This window comes from Ruditapes philippinarum, unplaced genomic scaffold (genome assembly GCF_026571515.1).
Source record: "Ruditapes philippinarum isolate M1 unplaced genomic scaffold, ASM2657151v2 ctg3642_1_1_1_1, whole genome shotgun sequence".
Classification (NCBI taxonomy): domain Eukaryota; kingdom Metazoa; phylum Mollusca; class Bivalvia; order Venerida; family Veneridae; genus Ruditapes; species Ruditapes philippinarum.
The window spans coordinates 75,223-90,529 of NW_026864130.1; the positions used below are offsets into that span (position 1 = coordinate 75,223).

Sequence of the window (15,307 nt, forward strand, 5' to 3'; positions counted from 1 at the left end):
TAACATTTCCTTTGTCAAATACAGGTGTAAAAAATAACCTTACCGAGTGCAATTGGGCATTCTGATATCGCCTTATCCCATTGACCACCTTCACACATTAGCTGAGAATTAAATGTACAATTCCAATTTGTTGAGACGAGATTTAAAATTGTTTTGTCCGGAAACGATGTACGGGTCATGTTGACAGGGCGTGTGTTGTCTTTGTTCATTACACCAAATAAGTATTCATTAATATATGGTTTCGGACATTCCTCTGAAATATTTATATATACAAATTTATATAATATTTATTTGTTGTGGTTAGAAAAACAAAACAAAAATAAAACCCTCACATTAAAAAAATCATTTGCTTATTAAACAGATATGACTTAAGTTAGTTTTGTTCTAAAATTATTATTGATATTATTTTCTAAGCATTATTATAAAAAACTTATACAGTGTTTCAAATTATGTTTCTTTTTTCTTCTGTCTTATCTTTGACAATGGTAAGGTTTTGATAATAAAGGGAATCGGCAAAACTCTAACTATAATTCTTATGCAGTGATATGTTTATTTTCTGGGTATATAATGATATGCTAGAAATACTTTTTTGAAAGCAAAGTCTAACAGATTTATCCTCAGATTTTCCTTTACAGTAACATTGGCAATTTTTTCCAACAAATCCATCCTCCGGACATTCGACTTTGGTGGAACAGATATCTACAAATAAAAGAAGTTGTTTCATGTATACAATTGTTTATAGGAACATTGCTAAGATTTTACATAAAAATTGATGAATATTATTCAGTAACAAAATATTGCAGACACATTAAAAATAACTCTCAATAAATGACTGCAATTGTATTGGTCGGTAGTAAATTTACATCCTTAGCTGTTTTTAAAGTGTTCTTTTCTACGTAATATTCTCTTTAAAAGTTAAATCAAGTCGAAATCTCTCTAGATACACAAATATAAAAATTGCAGCTCTTTTACTTTGTCTAGAAATACTAAAGTTCAACAACTAAATAAAGAAAAACAATATTCAGTAATATTGTAACATTAAATGATAAAGTTAAGTTTGTCAATATAGATTCAAGATTCAAGATTTTATTAAGGCACAGACATAATGTCTATTGCCATCAACACTAATGTCGTGTATACATACATATAAACATATTATCACATTTATAAAACATCTAGATACGAGAAAAGTAGTATTACATAGATAATATCACAGTCATGAATTAGATATTAAGACTATAATAATTAATGTTTGAAATTAGTTGGAAAAAGCTACCAGTTGTTTTTCTAGCTAAAGTTGCATAGATAATTTCTTTATGACATTCTGTTGTGAGTTATTCATTAACATTTTAAATTTGTGTACATAAGAAATGAATGCTCTTTTTATAATTATATATGATATATAATTAGTACACAATTTCTTTACAAGTTAAACATGTATAATAAATTGACGTTTTACTCTCCAGAGGTATCTTTCACAAAATCAAGCTAAAATATATCAACATGAGTTGAATACATCACTCTGTTTTTATGAATGTAATCACATTGTATTTAGTCAGTTAAGATTAAATTATATTCAGTCAAATTGAAAACACTATATTTAACCTACTGAGATAAAACTATATTCAGCCAAATCAGATAACACAATTACCAGCCAAAAAAGTAACACTTTATTCAACCAAACCAAATAACACTATTTTCAGCCAAAACCTTAGATTTACCTGCACATTTATACATAGCATTCAAAGTTTTATAATCTTGAAAGCTCGGATGCTTGACCATTCCTATTTTAGTTTGAAATGCTGGATCTCTGGTTTTTATTGTGATAAGTTTTGCAGACTTATTCTTTGAGTAAAACTGAAAAAAAGAGTAGGATATTAAATATACACTTTCTTATTTAGAATAATATAGAGCATTTAATGTATGTGGCAGGTTGTGTAGTTGAATGCTTGTAACAGAAATAAAAATTATTATAATGTAACAGAGATAACCTCGATTAACCTTTTGATCACCCTAGAAATAAAACTTGTTTAAGCAAACAATTATCTGTAGTGGTTTTCCTTGACCAGATAAAGCAAATTCAATGAGTTTTGACACTTTATATTTATCTTATTAGCCATGAATATCCATAAACATTCAAATCAATACCTGAAATATTTTGAAAACAAGAATAAGATCACAAATATTCACTGAGACAAACACACATTTGGTAGAGCTATTAGACTTTAACACTACGCGTTTCTTTATCGCAAAGTATGATTATTCAAAATTCTATTAAAATCGTTCAAAATTAAATGAGACACTACAGATCGTCAAAAGTCGACAAACAAAAAGAACACTGGACGTATTTCGTTCTCATCACTTCCCATTACGTATTTCTTTTTTGAATATGTGCATGTAAATATATATGTATGGTAAATAATGGTAGTAAATATAGTTTATAACGTAAAAGTACTGTTATGTTAGCGAGAAACTATAGACGCGTCAATGAAAAGTAAATCCTTCTTAATTAGAAATAAGACAAAAAACAATATTATATCAGTGTAGCTCGCATCCAACTCTTTCAAAATAAAAAAAGCAGATTCGTTGAATTAAAATCCCCCGCCGAGTACTGGTTATTACTTACACAACAACTGGAGACATATGGCTTTATTTATATAAATTTATCACGGCAAGCAAATTTCCTTTTCGTATTGATGGTTCCCATAAAGTCCTGTTGTAATCAATCCAGCAGTTGAAACAAAGAGCATACTGCATAACCTATCATGGGCCATAACTCTATTTTGAAGGGTCTGACTTGAACAAGGCAAAGATATGCGCATCTCCTCTTGGTATTGACTGTTGAATTCCGTGTCAAACAGCGAGAAAACGATTATTGCTCTAAAGTATGCATAACTAATCAAGGGCCATAACTCTGTGTTGAAGGGTCTGAACAAAGCAAGGCAACCAACGATATGCACATTTCCACTTGGTATTACTGGTTCCCATAAAGTTTTGTTGAATTCCAGACAGTAGTTTCAGAGAAATAGTGCAGAAACGGTTATTGCTCTATATGCATACTACATAACTAATTAAGGGACATAACTCTGTCTTGATGGTGTCTGACAGAAACAAGGCGATGATATGCGCATCTCCTAATGGTATTGATGGTTCCCATAAAATTTCCTTGAATTCCAGCCAACAGTTGCAGAGAAATTGCGCCGAAATGATTATTGCTCTACATGCATACTGCGTAACAAATCAAGAGCCATTACTCTTAGTTAAAGGATCTGACGGAACAAAGCATTGAATATTGCGCATCTTCTCTTGGAATTGATGGTTCCACTCAAGTTTCCTTGTATTTCAGCCAGAAGTTTCAAGAAATAGGGCGGAAACGATTATTGCTCTATATGCATATTGTATGACTAATCAAGGGCCATAACTCTATGTCGAAAGGTTTGACCAGAAGAATGCCTGGATATGCGCAAATCCTCTTGGTATTGGTGGTTCCGATAAAGTTTAATTGAATTCCAACCAGTAGTTGCAAAGAAATAGCGCAGAAACGATTATTGCTCGATATGCACACTGCATAACTTAGCATGGTCCATAACTCTGAGTTAAATGGTCTGAACAAGCGATGATATGCCCATTATCTCTTGGTATTGATGGTTTCCATAAAGTTTCCTTGAATTCCAGCCAGGAGTTGCAGAGAAATAGCACGGAAACGATTTTTGCTCTATATGCATACTGCAAAACTAATCATGGGCCATTACTCTGAGTTAAAGGTTCTGACCGGAACAAGGCTACGATATGAGCATTTCTTATTGGTATTGAAGGTTTCCATAAAGTTTCATTGAATTCCAGCCAGCATTTGCAGAGAAATATCGCGGAAATTATTATTGGTCTATATGCATACTGAATCACTCATCAAGGACAATAACTTTGAGTTTAAAGGTCTGGCTGGAACAAAACGACGATATGCGCACCCCCTCTTGGTATTGAAGTTTCCCATAAAGTTTCGTTGAATTCCAGCCAGTAGTTGCAGAGAACTAGCGCGGAGAGGAAATTTGGACGGACGGACGGAAAGGTGAATGGACGGACGGACAACGCCAAAACAATATCCTCCTCCCGATTCTATCGGCAGGGGAGAATTAATGCTGAACCTCAGGCAACCACTCGTGCCTGAACTCATGCACGGAGGAACAAGTGATGTCTTTAACATGTATGAATGATATAACGACAATTACTTTGCAAGTTAATGATAATATCAAATTCATAGAAATCATTTTGATATGTAATGGGGAAACATACGAAAAAAGTATAATGTCAAAATTTTAAAAAAAGTTTTGTTTTTTTACAAATTGTACTAAATGCAATTTACCTATTTGTAGAAAAGTGTCTGATTTTCTTTTCAATGATATTTCTTACATAAAGAAAATAGTTTTATCACAGGTGTTTTGAACCGAAAGTAAAAAAAAACGAATGACATATCACAATTTACTTTTTATTTTTTAAATTTCAAATAAAATGATTATCTATATTATCTATTATTATTATACTATTTAATATATATCTGATCCAATCATAAAGAAAAGTGTATACTTACATACTGTCCGTAGTGCATTATACTTAAATAATCATAATCATGATTGAAATCCGTATATTCTGGTTTCTGTTTCATGAAGGATTTATTATATCCAGGTTCAATATTTTCGTAGTGTATTTCAATGTAATTATCTCTGTCCCAACGATTATGTTCATGATAGAATCCCAGGGCGTGTCCTATCTCATGAAGAATTATCTCTGGCTGAAATAAAAAATGTGCATTATAGGCATATGTAATGAATTTTTATCGTTGAGCATTAAGCACCATAGAAATACTTAAAAAATTGTCGAAACGAAATATTTATTTGGATTTAATCAGAGTCGCGAACAAATGTATTGCAATATATAGAGATATAATAGTTCATCATAATCCTTACTCATTAGAAAATTTTATCATGCGTTTTATATCGATACAAAGTATAAAAACAGTACCAACATATTATATACAAATGTACGTGCTAAATACCGCACCAGTACCTTACTTTTTATCTGTCACAATCGATAGAATGTCTAGCTAAATGGTTTGATAAATGTGTCATGTTACTCTCATTACCAACAGTTTAATTCCATGTTTGATAATGTACAATATTTGCTAATAGAATACCTCAAAGCACTTTTCCCCAAGAGAAATTATCTGAGGTCCTTGTTTCATTCCAACCTCTGACGCACACCTATTTAAATAGTACAGTTCACCATTTTACTCAAATGACAAAAAATCAATGTAAAGTAAACTTACTTTATTACAGTAATACATAATATTGACCAAAGTCAAATATCTATTTGAAAACTATGTAAAACTACTGATACATGAACCAAAAAAGAAACAAGTACGAATGTACAGAAAAGTACGAAAATATTTTTGAAAATGTTTTGGATAAAGTTAAAAAAAACAACTTTTAACCTTCTTAAGGGAAAAAAAACTCGGGTTATATACAAACTATAGAAAATAACTAACAATGTCAAACTTATAAAAAATAACATTGACAGTAAAAAAACTGACAGCGCAAGATCAAAAGAACGAAAAGGATTGTTTTTCTAGTAGAATTGTAAGTAATAAACCATATCAAGATGATGATGATTGGCAAGTTAGCAGTTAAAGTAAAATATATAATTTCAAAATCATATGATTCAATGAGTCACAGATAAAAACAAAGAAAAAATGCTGAAAAACGCACGTCAACCAGCAAGTGTTGAATTGAGTTGAACAAGTCTGTTTATTAATTTAAGTAAGCCTTGTTCAAAAAATGTAAATGATCCTTGAGACACAGACAAAATAGAAATGCATATCAACATTTGAGCCGCGTCATGACAAAACCAACATAATGGGTTTGCGACCAGCATGGATCCAGACCAGCCTGCGCATCCGCGCAGTCTGATCAGGATCCATGCTGTTCGCTTACAAACTCTATAACAAGTATAGAAACCGATAGCGAACAGCATGGATCCTGATCAGACTGCGCGGATGCGCAGGCTGGTCTGGATCCATGCTGGTCGCAAACCCATTATGTTGGTTTTGTCGTGACACGGCTCATTTATATATTTACAAGTTATGGTATCCAAGTTTGAACACTATTCTGTTGTACACCTGTTTGTTTTCATAGAAGTTAAGGCATGAGTACTGTTCCCACAGAGGAATTGCCCGTCGGATAGCTAGTTCCTGTCGTTCATCTGAATTGAAATGAATCATCTACTTAAATTTCGATCATTATTAAATAGTCTCGGTCAAAAACAATGGTGTAAATATAAGGCATTAGAAAAAAGTGTCTATAATTCTAAAATGTCAAATTAAGACTTGATTCACAATGATGTCCGCTTAGACATTCATATTAATAAGTTAAAGCGCAATGCACTCGTTCATTATCATTTGCAATTGTATTATGTCCCAAAGGTTAGACAAAATTTCGGCATGTCTCTGTCAAATTTATGTTATTGATTTAACATGCGTTGCAAAAAATAAATTTCAGACGCTAACTGTTTGCTTTTGAAAACTATTTGTAAATTTTAGGCCTTGAACAAGTTAGTGTATATTTAGCTGATACACTTCAGGGAAAAAAATCCGATCTATTTCGGTTAACATTCAAGCAACGAAATCACTCAAAGCTCAAAACAATATGTAATTGAACTTCTGATTTAGACCCCCCAAGTCGGTGAATTACTGAACAGACACGACAGCACAAACGATAATGATTTCAAGAAATAGAAATGTTAAGCATGTTATATAATTTAATCATTTTATTATTCTGATGTTTTCTATGTTAGAAATATAGATTAAAAAATTCTAAACATATGTATTATATCATAAATTAAAGTTACATTTAATAAATTTCGTAAAAAACTAAATAGCGACATTTCATTAATAAATTGGGTTTTATATCGACTCCAGGTCTTATTTTGGTGTCCAAACAACCAAAATGAGTTTTATTAGCATGAAAATAGGTAACCTCATTGTGGCGAAATGGGAAGTACAATTTCTGTTTGCATGAGAAACTCCGCCTTCGGATCATCCGTGCATCAATATTAAATCAACAAACATGACTATAAGTGGCAGTCCTAATTTAACGGTATATTTCCGCATTGTAACGGATGTTTTCATACAAATTTAATCTTTTTACGAGATGATTACTTTTACTGAACCCCAGGTTTAGTGCACCGTGAAGCTTAAACGGTAAAACTGTGTTTGCACAAGAAAATATCACTTTTGCTGTGTTCCGGATAGCAACTATAAAACTGTGACGTAGCGCATACACGAGCTCATTATAGTCTTCATTTGCATGTTAGAATTCGTATACGAACTTTAGTGTTACCGTGGGGTTTCCCGTTTAAAATCCTAATTTATTAACAATATTTGATGAGATTTACAACAATACTATTAAAAAGGTTAATGAAACTGTAGAATGTTTGATTTTTAGGCCGACGGCAAAATATTTTTATATATTTATTTAATGTAACTTTAAAAACTAGTCAACAATAAAAACAGAACCTACCAATACCATTGCCAATTTCAAATGGAATATTTCTCTGCCAACGTAATGATTCGTCTTTGTCAACAATTGCACGGTAACGCTCCTGACTAGATGGACATAAATGAAATGAAGATTTCAATTTTTTTCTTAAAATAAACTACAAGAACCTGCTGCTCTTATATAACTACGCATATCTATCTTAACACAAACTATTTTAAACATTAAAATGATCATCGCAAATATTCTTTTGTCGTCGATATATTGATAATGATTTATTGTCCTATATGTACCTACCACTTGTTTGCTGATATACATTTTAGTCGCGGTATTGTATATGTAGAAAAATCCAACATAGTCGTTTACTTCTACTTTCGTCAGTATCGGACTCCTCTTTAGGCATCTTGTTACAACTTCAATGTAATTGTAATTCAATACTGAGTATGTCTGCTACATTAGAGGATGATGCCCGTGCCAATTAAAGTTACACCAGTAAAAGCGATGATTATTATGATTATGTTGCTGCTGCTGCTGATGATGATGATGATGGTGATGCTACTTATGAATGTTTTTGTTGTAAATATTTAAGTTCATAAGTAAAGCAAACAAATATATGCAGTCGAACCTGTGATCAGGGGCCATCCAAGGAAGAGACAAATTGTGGATTATAAAAAGAGGAGGTAACTTCATCTTATTATATAAATGAAGGGTTAACAAAATGTGACCATTTTGTAATCTTTATTTAGATATCGTTTTCAGGAAGGTACATAGGTTTATCTTTTCGGAAATTGATTGGGTCATACCAAATGTGAATATATGACACAAACTATAAACTGTGTTCACGATGATCACGACAGCATCATGGTTGATGTTTTGCTGTATATTAACGATATATCGATTTCGTGTAATATACGGTAAACAGTAAGTGCAGATTTGCAGAGACAAAAATGTCTTTTTCAAATCCGACCAGAAAACTTTAACTATGGAAATGAATATTGTTATGAATAAACTCTGTAGCTGAATTATTTTACTTAGTGTAACATTCTTACCTGTCAATTTTATCTACGATCATATCAAGCTCCATCAAAGCACTTTCATTGTCGCTGACATACTCTGAAATTAATCAAAGGTTTCGTTCCATAAGTTGATTCTGTGATACGTAACAATGTATCACATTTATCGATAATTAATTCTGGTTATTAGAAAGTAAATATTTCGATTAAAGTTTGTATTATAAATAAAGTGATAACGCACAAAGTGCAAATGAAAATAATAATTTTATACTTTATCAGACAAACAGAAATTGTAGTAGATTATTGAATGATATTTTCATGAAGTCGTAATTTTTTGTTGCTTTTGTGGTTTTAAGTCACATTGACAATGTAATTGTGATACAGCGACTCTTCAGCTTTACTGGCGGAGGAATATAGCAGGTGTCCCTCCGTCCAACATTCCATGAAAGCTTCCTTACATGAAAAACTCCAATATTTCTGGGTATAGCGGTTAAAGACAAAAATTATTTAAACTTAACGACATTAACAACACAGCCACAGAAAGCTGAAATATTCTTCAATATAAAAATTTAATGCAATGCTATTTTTGAAAATTTGTTTTTAATGATGTTTTAATTACATTTAATTTTATTTCATACCTTTATTACCATCATTCTCAGCCAGTATTTGGTCAATTGAAATATCTCTCGTGACAATCTGGCTCCAATGTGTCATAAATACCTGAAAATATAAAACCGCTTAGTTTGTGGACTTAAAGATGAGAACACAAAGCGTAAACTCTTGTCGATGGAGGACTGAAGTTTTAAAAAGGCTGTTATAGAAACAGCAATTAGGGAAGCCGCAGAACTTCAGTCAAAGACCGCAAATGTGAATGAGAGTGAGAAAAGGAAACCTATGAGAAGAGTTGAACACAGGCCACGGCAAAAAGCGGCGCACGCGAGCTCTTCCGAGAAACAAAACGGAAAATGTATTCACTGTGGTAATGACAATCATGCATCCTTAAGAATGTCATTTGTCATGCATGTAATGCACAGGGACAAATAAAAAGTATTTGTCTGAAAGTAGGTGCACGAGACGTACATGCTACGAGCAACGACGACGTTCCTGTGATGATTAAAAAATAAATCTGTGACCAAAAGATCAAGCAGGAAAATCACCATCACACCAGAGACAGACGACAGACCCATACGAATGGAAGTCGATATGGGCTCAGCTTTTTTTTTCCTGATGTCATGAAAAGAGTTCGAGAAGTGTTAAGGAAAAATGACACTTTGATACTAACTGGTAATCCTGATAAAATGCCATCATTAAATGAAAATAATTAAAGTGAATTGGCGGGAGGCGTGGGCGAAAACACGTTAATTAGCGCGGGCACGGGGCAAAGTTAAATATTAATTAAGACTTCGTCCCGCTGGGGCGCGGAGCGAGATTTCAGAAATAAAACGGCGGGGTCGCGGGACAAAAACACGCTAATTAGCGAGAGCGCGGGCGAAGTTTAATTAATAAAACTTCGCCGCAAGCCCTCGCTAATCAGCGTGTTTTCGTCCCGCGACCCCGTCAAATGAAAAGTCGAGAAGAAACAAGTTAAAATGACGGGGGCGCGGAGCAAAAACACGTTAATTAGCCAGGGCGCGGGGCGAAGTTTAAAAAATAAAACTTTGCCACACGCACCCGCTAATAAGCGTGTTTTCGTCCCGCGACCCCACCAAGCGAAAAGTCGAGAATTAACAAGTTAAAATGTCGGGTTCGCGGAGCGAAAACACGCTTATTTGCGTGGCTCTAATAAGCGTGTTTTCGCTCCGCGACTCCGCCGTTTATTTCTTAAATCTCGTCCCGCCCCCGCGCGAGGCGAAGTTTTATTCATTAAACTTAACACCTCGCCCTCGCTAAGTAGCGTGTTTTTGTCACGCGACCCGCCGTTTTAACTTGTTAGTTCTCGACTTTTCGCTTGGCTGGGTCCCGGGCGAAATTAGGAATGGCACAAATCAGCCACCATACAAACCACCTAATCGTTTCTCATACTGAGATGACTACGTAACTGTATAAACATTCGAGAGCGAGCAGACAGTAAATGTGCTATCTAATTAAAAATTACACTACTATGCTGAAAGATTTCACTAAATGAACTTATGTTAACTGTAATAAAAAGTCAAAGGTGAATTAAGAAAAATAAGTCAATAGTTTGATCTGGTTTATGAATTGATTAATCTCGAATATCTCATGTTGTTATATTATTCTACCAGTTGTCTCCATCTTGTTATTTGATTACTTTATCAGTAATGATTATAATTATGATAATGGACTAATATAATAAGGAGGGAGAACTGTTGTGTATACCTTCATTGCTCAAAATGTATAACTAATAAGCCCCGCCTACTAATTTTATCAAGGCATTCCATGATCTGTATCAAATCAGTCAATAAACGATACTTCAGCATTATAGACGTGTTACATGTACTATTCCATAGAAAAACAACAGTTTTCATCTGCCGTAAAGACTTAACTGAAAAGATGTATTGCAAATATTTCAAACAAGTATATTCTGTCTATCATTTACGCTAACATATTTCTTTTCTTTACATGTGATTCCAAGTACTTAATGGGAAAATATTTCGTATGTGTTTATTTTCAGAAAAAGAGAAAAGTTTGTTAATCTTGAATGATTGAAACTTCGGACAAAATAACAAATTCAAACAGGAGTGAAAACTTGAAAGATGGCCTTATTTACTGCGACATATCAAATACACCATACACAATACAACTGTTTAAAACAATAATGCTACAAATGGGTAAATGCAGGTGTGTTGTTTTTTTGCAATATTTCAGTCATAAATGATTACCATTTAAATTTAAATGCCAGTGTTTTTTGTGGCTTTTTTTTTGCTATATTTTAGTCATAAATGATTATCATTGTGTATTTTGCCATACTTCAGTCATAAATGGTTATTTTTTTTACTATTTTCAAAAAAAAACAACAACAAAAACATTAAAAAACCTTCAAAAATTATATTAATATAATTGCACAATGTAGTTAACTAATATATAATTAAATCACTTACCGGAAGTAAATAAACCAATAATGAACACATCTTGTGAATTTAACTCAATTTAAATGCGCAAACATTGCGTGTTGTTTCGAAAGTCAAGCATTTCCAAATATCAATCTGTTTGTAATCAAGTGTGTCAACAAGACGTTTCCTGTTACTTATGTATGCAATTAAGTACGTAGTATAAGTAAAACTTGTTTTACAATAATCTATTTCAGTCATTATTTTTCCCAAGTTTATCATGACACTTATGAATTTAGACTCTGTTATCACAAGGATAAGAGGCAAAACAAAACAGTTTTTATATTCATGATATTTTTTGAAAATATGACTATTGCAGACAACTTCAAAACATTAATCTCAGTACTTTAGCGATTACAATCGCAGTGTAATTTTGTTTGTTATCGTTTTTCGTGTATCGTTTATCGTGCGTTTGAAAGCGTGCGTTTGTTATCCCCATAAACGTTTTGCGTGCGTCTGCGTTCGTCTAAACGTTTAAGTAGTCACTGTGTACCGTGTTTTCTGTCTGTTACTATTGAGATTTTCAAGAATATCTTAGATAAATATATTTTGTAAATTTCGGGTTTCTTAAACATGTAAAAGATGTTCAATGTCTTTTCGAAGAAAAGAAATATTATATAAAGAAATATTATTGTGATATTTACATTAAAGTTTGTGACATCGTACGTGGTGAATACCAGATTTCTACGTGCTTTACGCCGAAGATTAGTTTTAATCCTATTTTACATACGATTAGGTTTTAATTACTATTTAATTTCAACATTTTTGATATTCAATTCAGCAATTATGTGTATATGCGTAACAAAATATCCGATATGAGGTTGTCAGACATCATGTGATAGTAATCAGACTAGTCGCTCCGCCCCATTTACTAGTTTACTATCTTTTGTTGTTTCTTCAAAGACTGTCCGAATCCTATTTTGGGTAATATTAAATTTAGACAGTTCCTTCCCGTTTTTCTTTCTTTTCCTAATTTACAGATATATATATTGATATGTAACAGCCTGGCAGGGACTCGAACCCCATGCACTCGGAATACCATTCCGCGTCTGTAGTGTCCAATTTATGGGCCGAAGGGTTCAAATATCTGGTTCGAAAATGTTTTTAGGCTTCATAACTTGAATTTAGCATAAATAATATTTATAAGGGGTTCCGTGGTGTTTTTTCTGAAAAATCAAATTGCGTTTACACATCCCCGACATAGCCCAGGTGTATTCCCAGTTCAGTAGCCGATATAGCACCTGATATACGTATGCGGTAAGTGCCGATGCTAACCCGGTGAATTCTCGGTTTATCCCGGTGGTGACCCGACTAGACACGGTTTTATCACGATCTATCCCGACCATCACCGATTTTGCCACGGTTTAGCTACTGGTAATACCGGTACTGTCCCGGTGACGCCGGATAATGCTCCGATGCTTCCCGATTCAAGTAATGAGAATAAACTGCTTGACAACAATGACATCAGTCATTTGGTAAAAGACAGCAGAGATGCCACCCAAAGGAAAATGGAACAAAGTTTGAAAAACTGTTCTTACAATGCCTACAGAGGTTGAGGTACCTTTGGAAATGACTCAGGGAAGAACAGTAAGGAAAGCAGAGAATGGCCCTTCTTTGTCTTTACTTAACAAAATCATCCAGAGTAGCACTTCAAGTGTATATATACCTGTTCCTAAAATTCCTTGCATGAGGTCGCGACACCACCGTTGTATAACAGGGACTTGCCGGCAATATCTGTGACATTACCGGGTCCAACTGGAGCATTGTTGCCAATAACCTTAATGTACCATATCCTACCATAGCTCTGTCTGTTTATACCATGGCGATATCGTGTCATCACCGGGGCTCTGCCATGTTTTGACATTGATTAACACGCATCCGGTTTTCTAAGGTTTGTCACGGTATGAATGGGGTATAGATACAGTGGTTCCCCGGTGTCTCCCGGTGACAAGCTGATAGAGCACGGTTCGGTTCTGAGCTTCCTTCCCGGTGAGTGCCGGTGAGCCCCAGTTGTATTAAACATTTAAATACAACCGTGGTGATCTCCCGGATTGCCCCAGTTCACCAAGGTTCTGGTACTTCATGGCATCGCTACGGCGCTACTGGACAAAACCGTGGCAAACCGGGACCCAAAATTCCTAGCCACACCGGCTAATTCAAAACATACCTTTTTCTCAACTGACATATGGCAAAGTTTCAGATTGGAGAAAATAACCTCTTATTTTAAATTATTTAAATAACATAAAATTAAAGTAGAAACAATAGCTAGATAGGACTTATGTGATTTGGTTGTCTAATATAATAAAAACACCTGTTCTTAAGAAAAGACTAAGTCAATGTATTATCATTTTAATTATCACATAAACCATGTGTAAACTGGAACTCTGTAAAAACATGTATATTATACAGTCTCATCATATCTATATACATATAACATTAATAATTCCCAGTATCTGTTAAACATATAGGAATCCATTTAACATCTTATAATAATGGAGTGGTGTCTAAGCATTATTGCATATCTCTTATAAAAAAACAAATACTGTCCCTCTTTCAACCTTTCACCAGACTCTATTATAACGACTGTCTTTAATTTACAGACTGTATATACATAAACTTTGTTTAAAATTGATGATTAACTTAACACCCCAGTTACACAGAGCCATCGGTGATTGATCGGTAGTTGTTTTAGCTAAATTATGGAGTGATCCAATGACAACGTATTTAACACTGATATCACCTATTGGTCACCTGTTTCCACCTATCAAAAGCTATTGGGGAAAGATAAGTTTTATCGGTGAAAAATTACCGATAGGGATTTTTTTAAACATGTTTAGAATTCTTGATCGGTGAAAATATTTTTCAAATAACCGACAGCAACCTAAATCATGAGATATGCAAGCTCTTAATCACCGATATCACCGATTGGACAAAGATGACCAAATATGAATCACCGGCCATATCTGACAGAAAGTGTTTAACCACTCATGACTAGCTATCAAACACCGATTAATCAGCGTTATGCTCGATTAAGCTCCGATTTACAAACGATGAAAAACGATAGTATTTCAGCATTTTTATCACCGATCCAACCCCGTTTGAGTTTGCTTTCTGTCACCGATGGCCGTTTACACAGAAAACCAGAAATAAAATCACGCATGACAACCGATCATAACAGCGAGTAAATCTAAAATTAAATAACCGATTTGGGACCGACCGTCTGTGTAACTGGTCCCTAAGGATTTAGCATTTCTCTATTTCAGTCTTACCTGGACATGTGTACCTATAAGCATACCTTTAATATTCTATATTTCATTTTAACAAGGCTTATTTATTAACAATCTAAATATAAAAAAAATTATTTCACACAGTGATTGGAGGAATCAGGATACCTTTAGGTATGGACTAACTGAAGTCCACTCAGTATATACTGTAAGCCAGTCACAACAAATATTCATTATTCCATTCTATTTATAATTTTAAAAAATGATAAGAACGTTTCTGTATAGCCTGAAAAGCACACTGCCAATAACTTAATTGTTTATAAACAGTTAGAATAGTATGTCTAAGATAGACAGAAAAGAAAAAACAATATGGTAAACACGAGTTGCTTCCATTTAAACTAGAGAAAAACTGAAACAAACAAGAACGTGCAAACAGCAAAATTATAAAATGTTTCAGG

At 33.7% G+C, this 15,307-nt stretch overlaps 1 protein-coding gene across 1 annotated transcript in view; it reads right to left on the reverse strand.

Moving 5' to 3' along the window:
• The window catches only part of LOC132724513 (uncharacterized), a 79,007-nt gene extending 67,275 nt beyond the window's left edge, over positions 1 to 11,732 (reverse strand). The window contains exons 1-10 of the mRNA XM_060709380.1: positions 11,617 to 11,732; positions 9,196 to 9,277; positions 8,594 to 8,657; positions 7,569 to 7,654; positions 6,129 to 6,252; positions 5,189 to 5,255; positions 4,586 to 4,786; positions 1,722 to 1,857; positions 586 to 699; positions 44 to 253 (exon numbers count right to left, since the gene is read on the reverse strand). Coding sequence (XP_060565363.1) covers positions 44 to 253; positions 586 to 699; positions 1,722 to 1,857; positions 4,586 to 4,786; positions 5,189 to 5,255; positions 6,129 to 6,252; positions 7,569 to 7,654; positions 8,594 to 8,657; positions 9,196 to 9,277; positions 11,617 to 11,646 — 1,114 coding nt within the window. The 5' untranslated portion in view covers positions 11,647 to 11,732. The remainder of the gene's footprint in view (positions 1 to 43; positions 254 to 585; positions 700 to 1,721; positions 1,858 to 4,585; positions 4,787 to 5,188; positions 5,256 to 6,128; positions 6,253 to 7,568; positions 7,655 to 8,593; positions 8,658 to 9,195; positions 9,278 to 11,616) is intronic.
• Between the last annotated feature and the right edge of the window lie 3,575 nt (positions 11,733 to 15,307).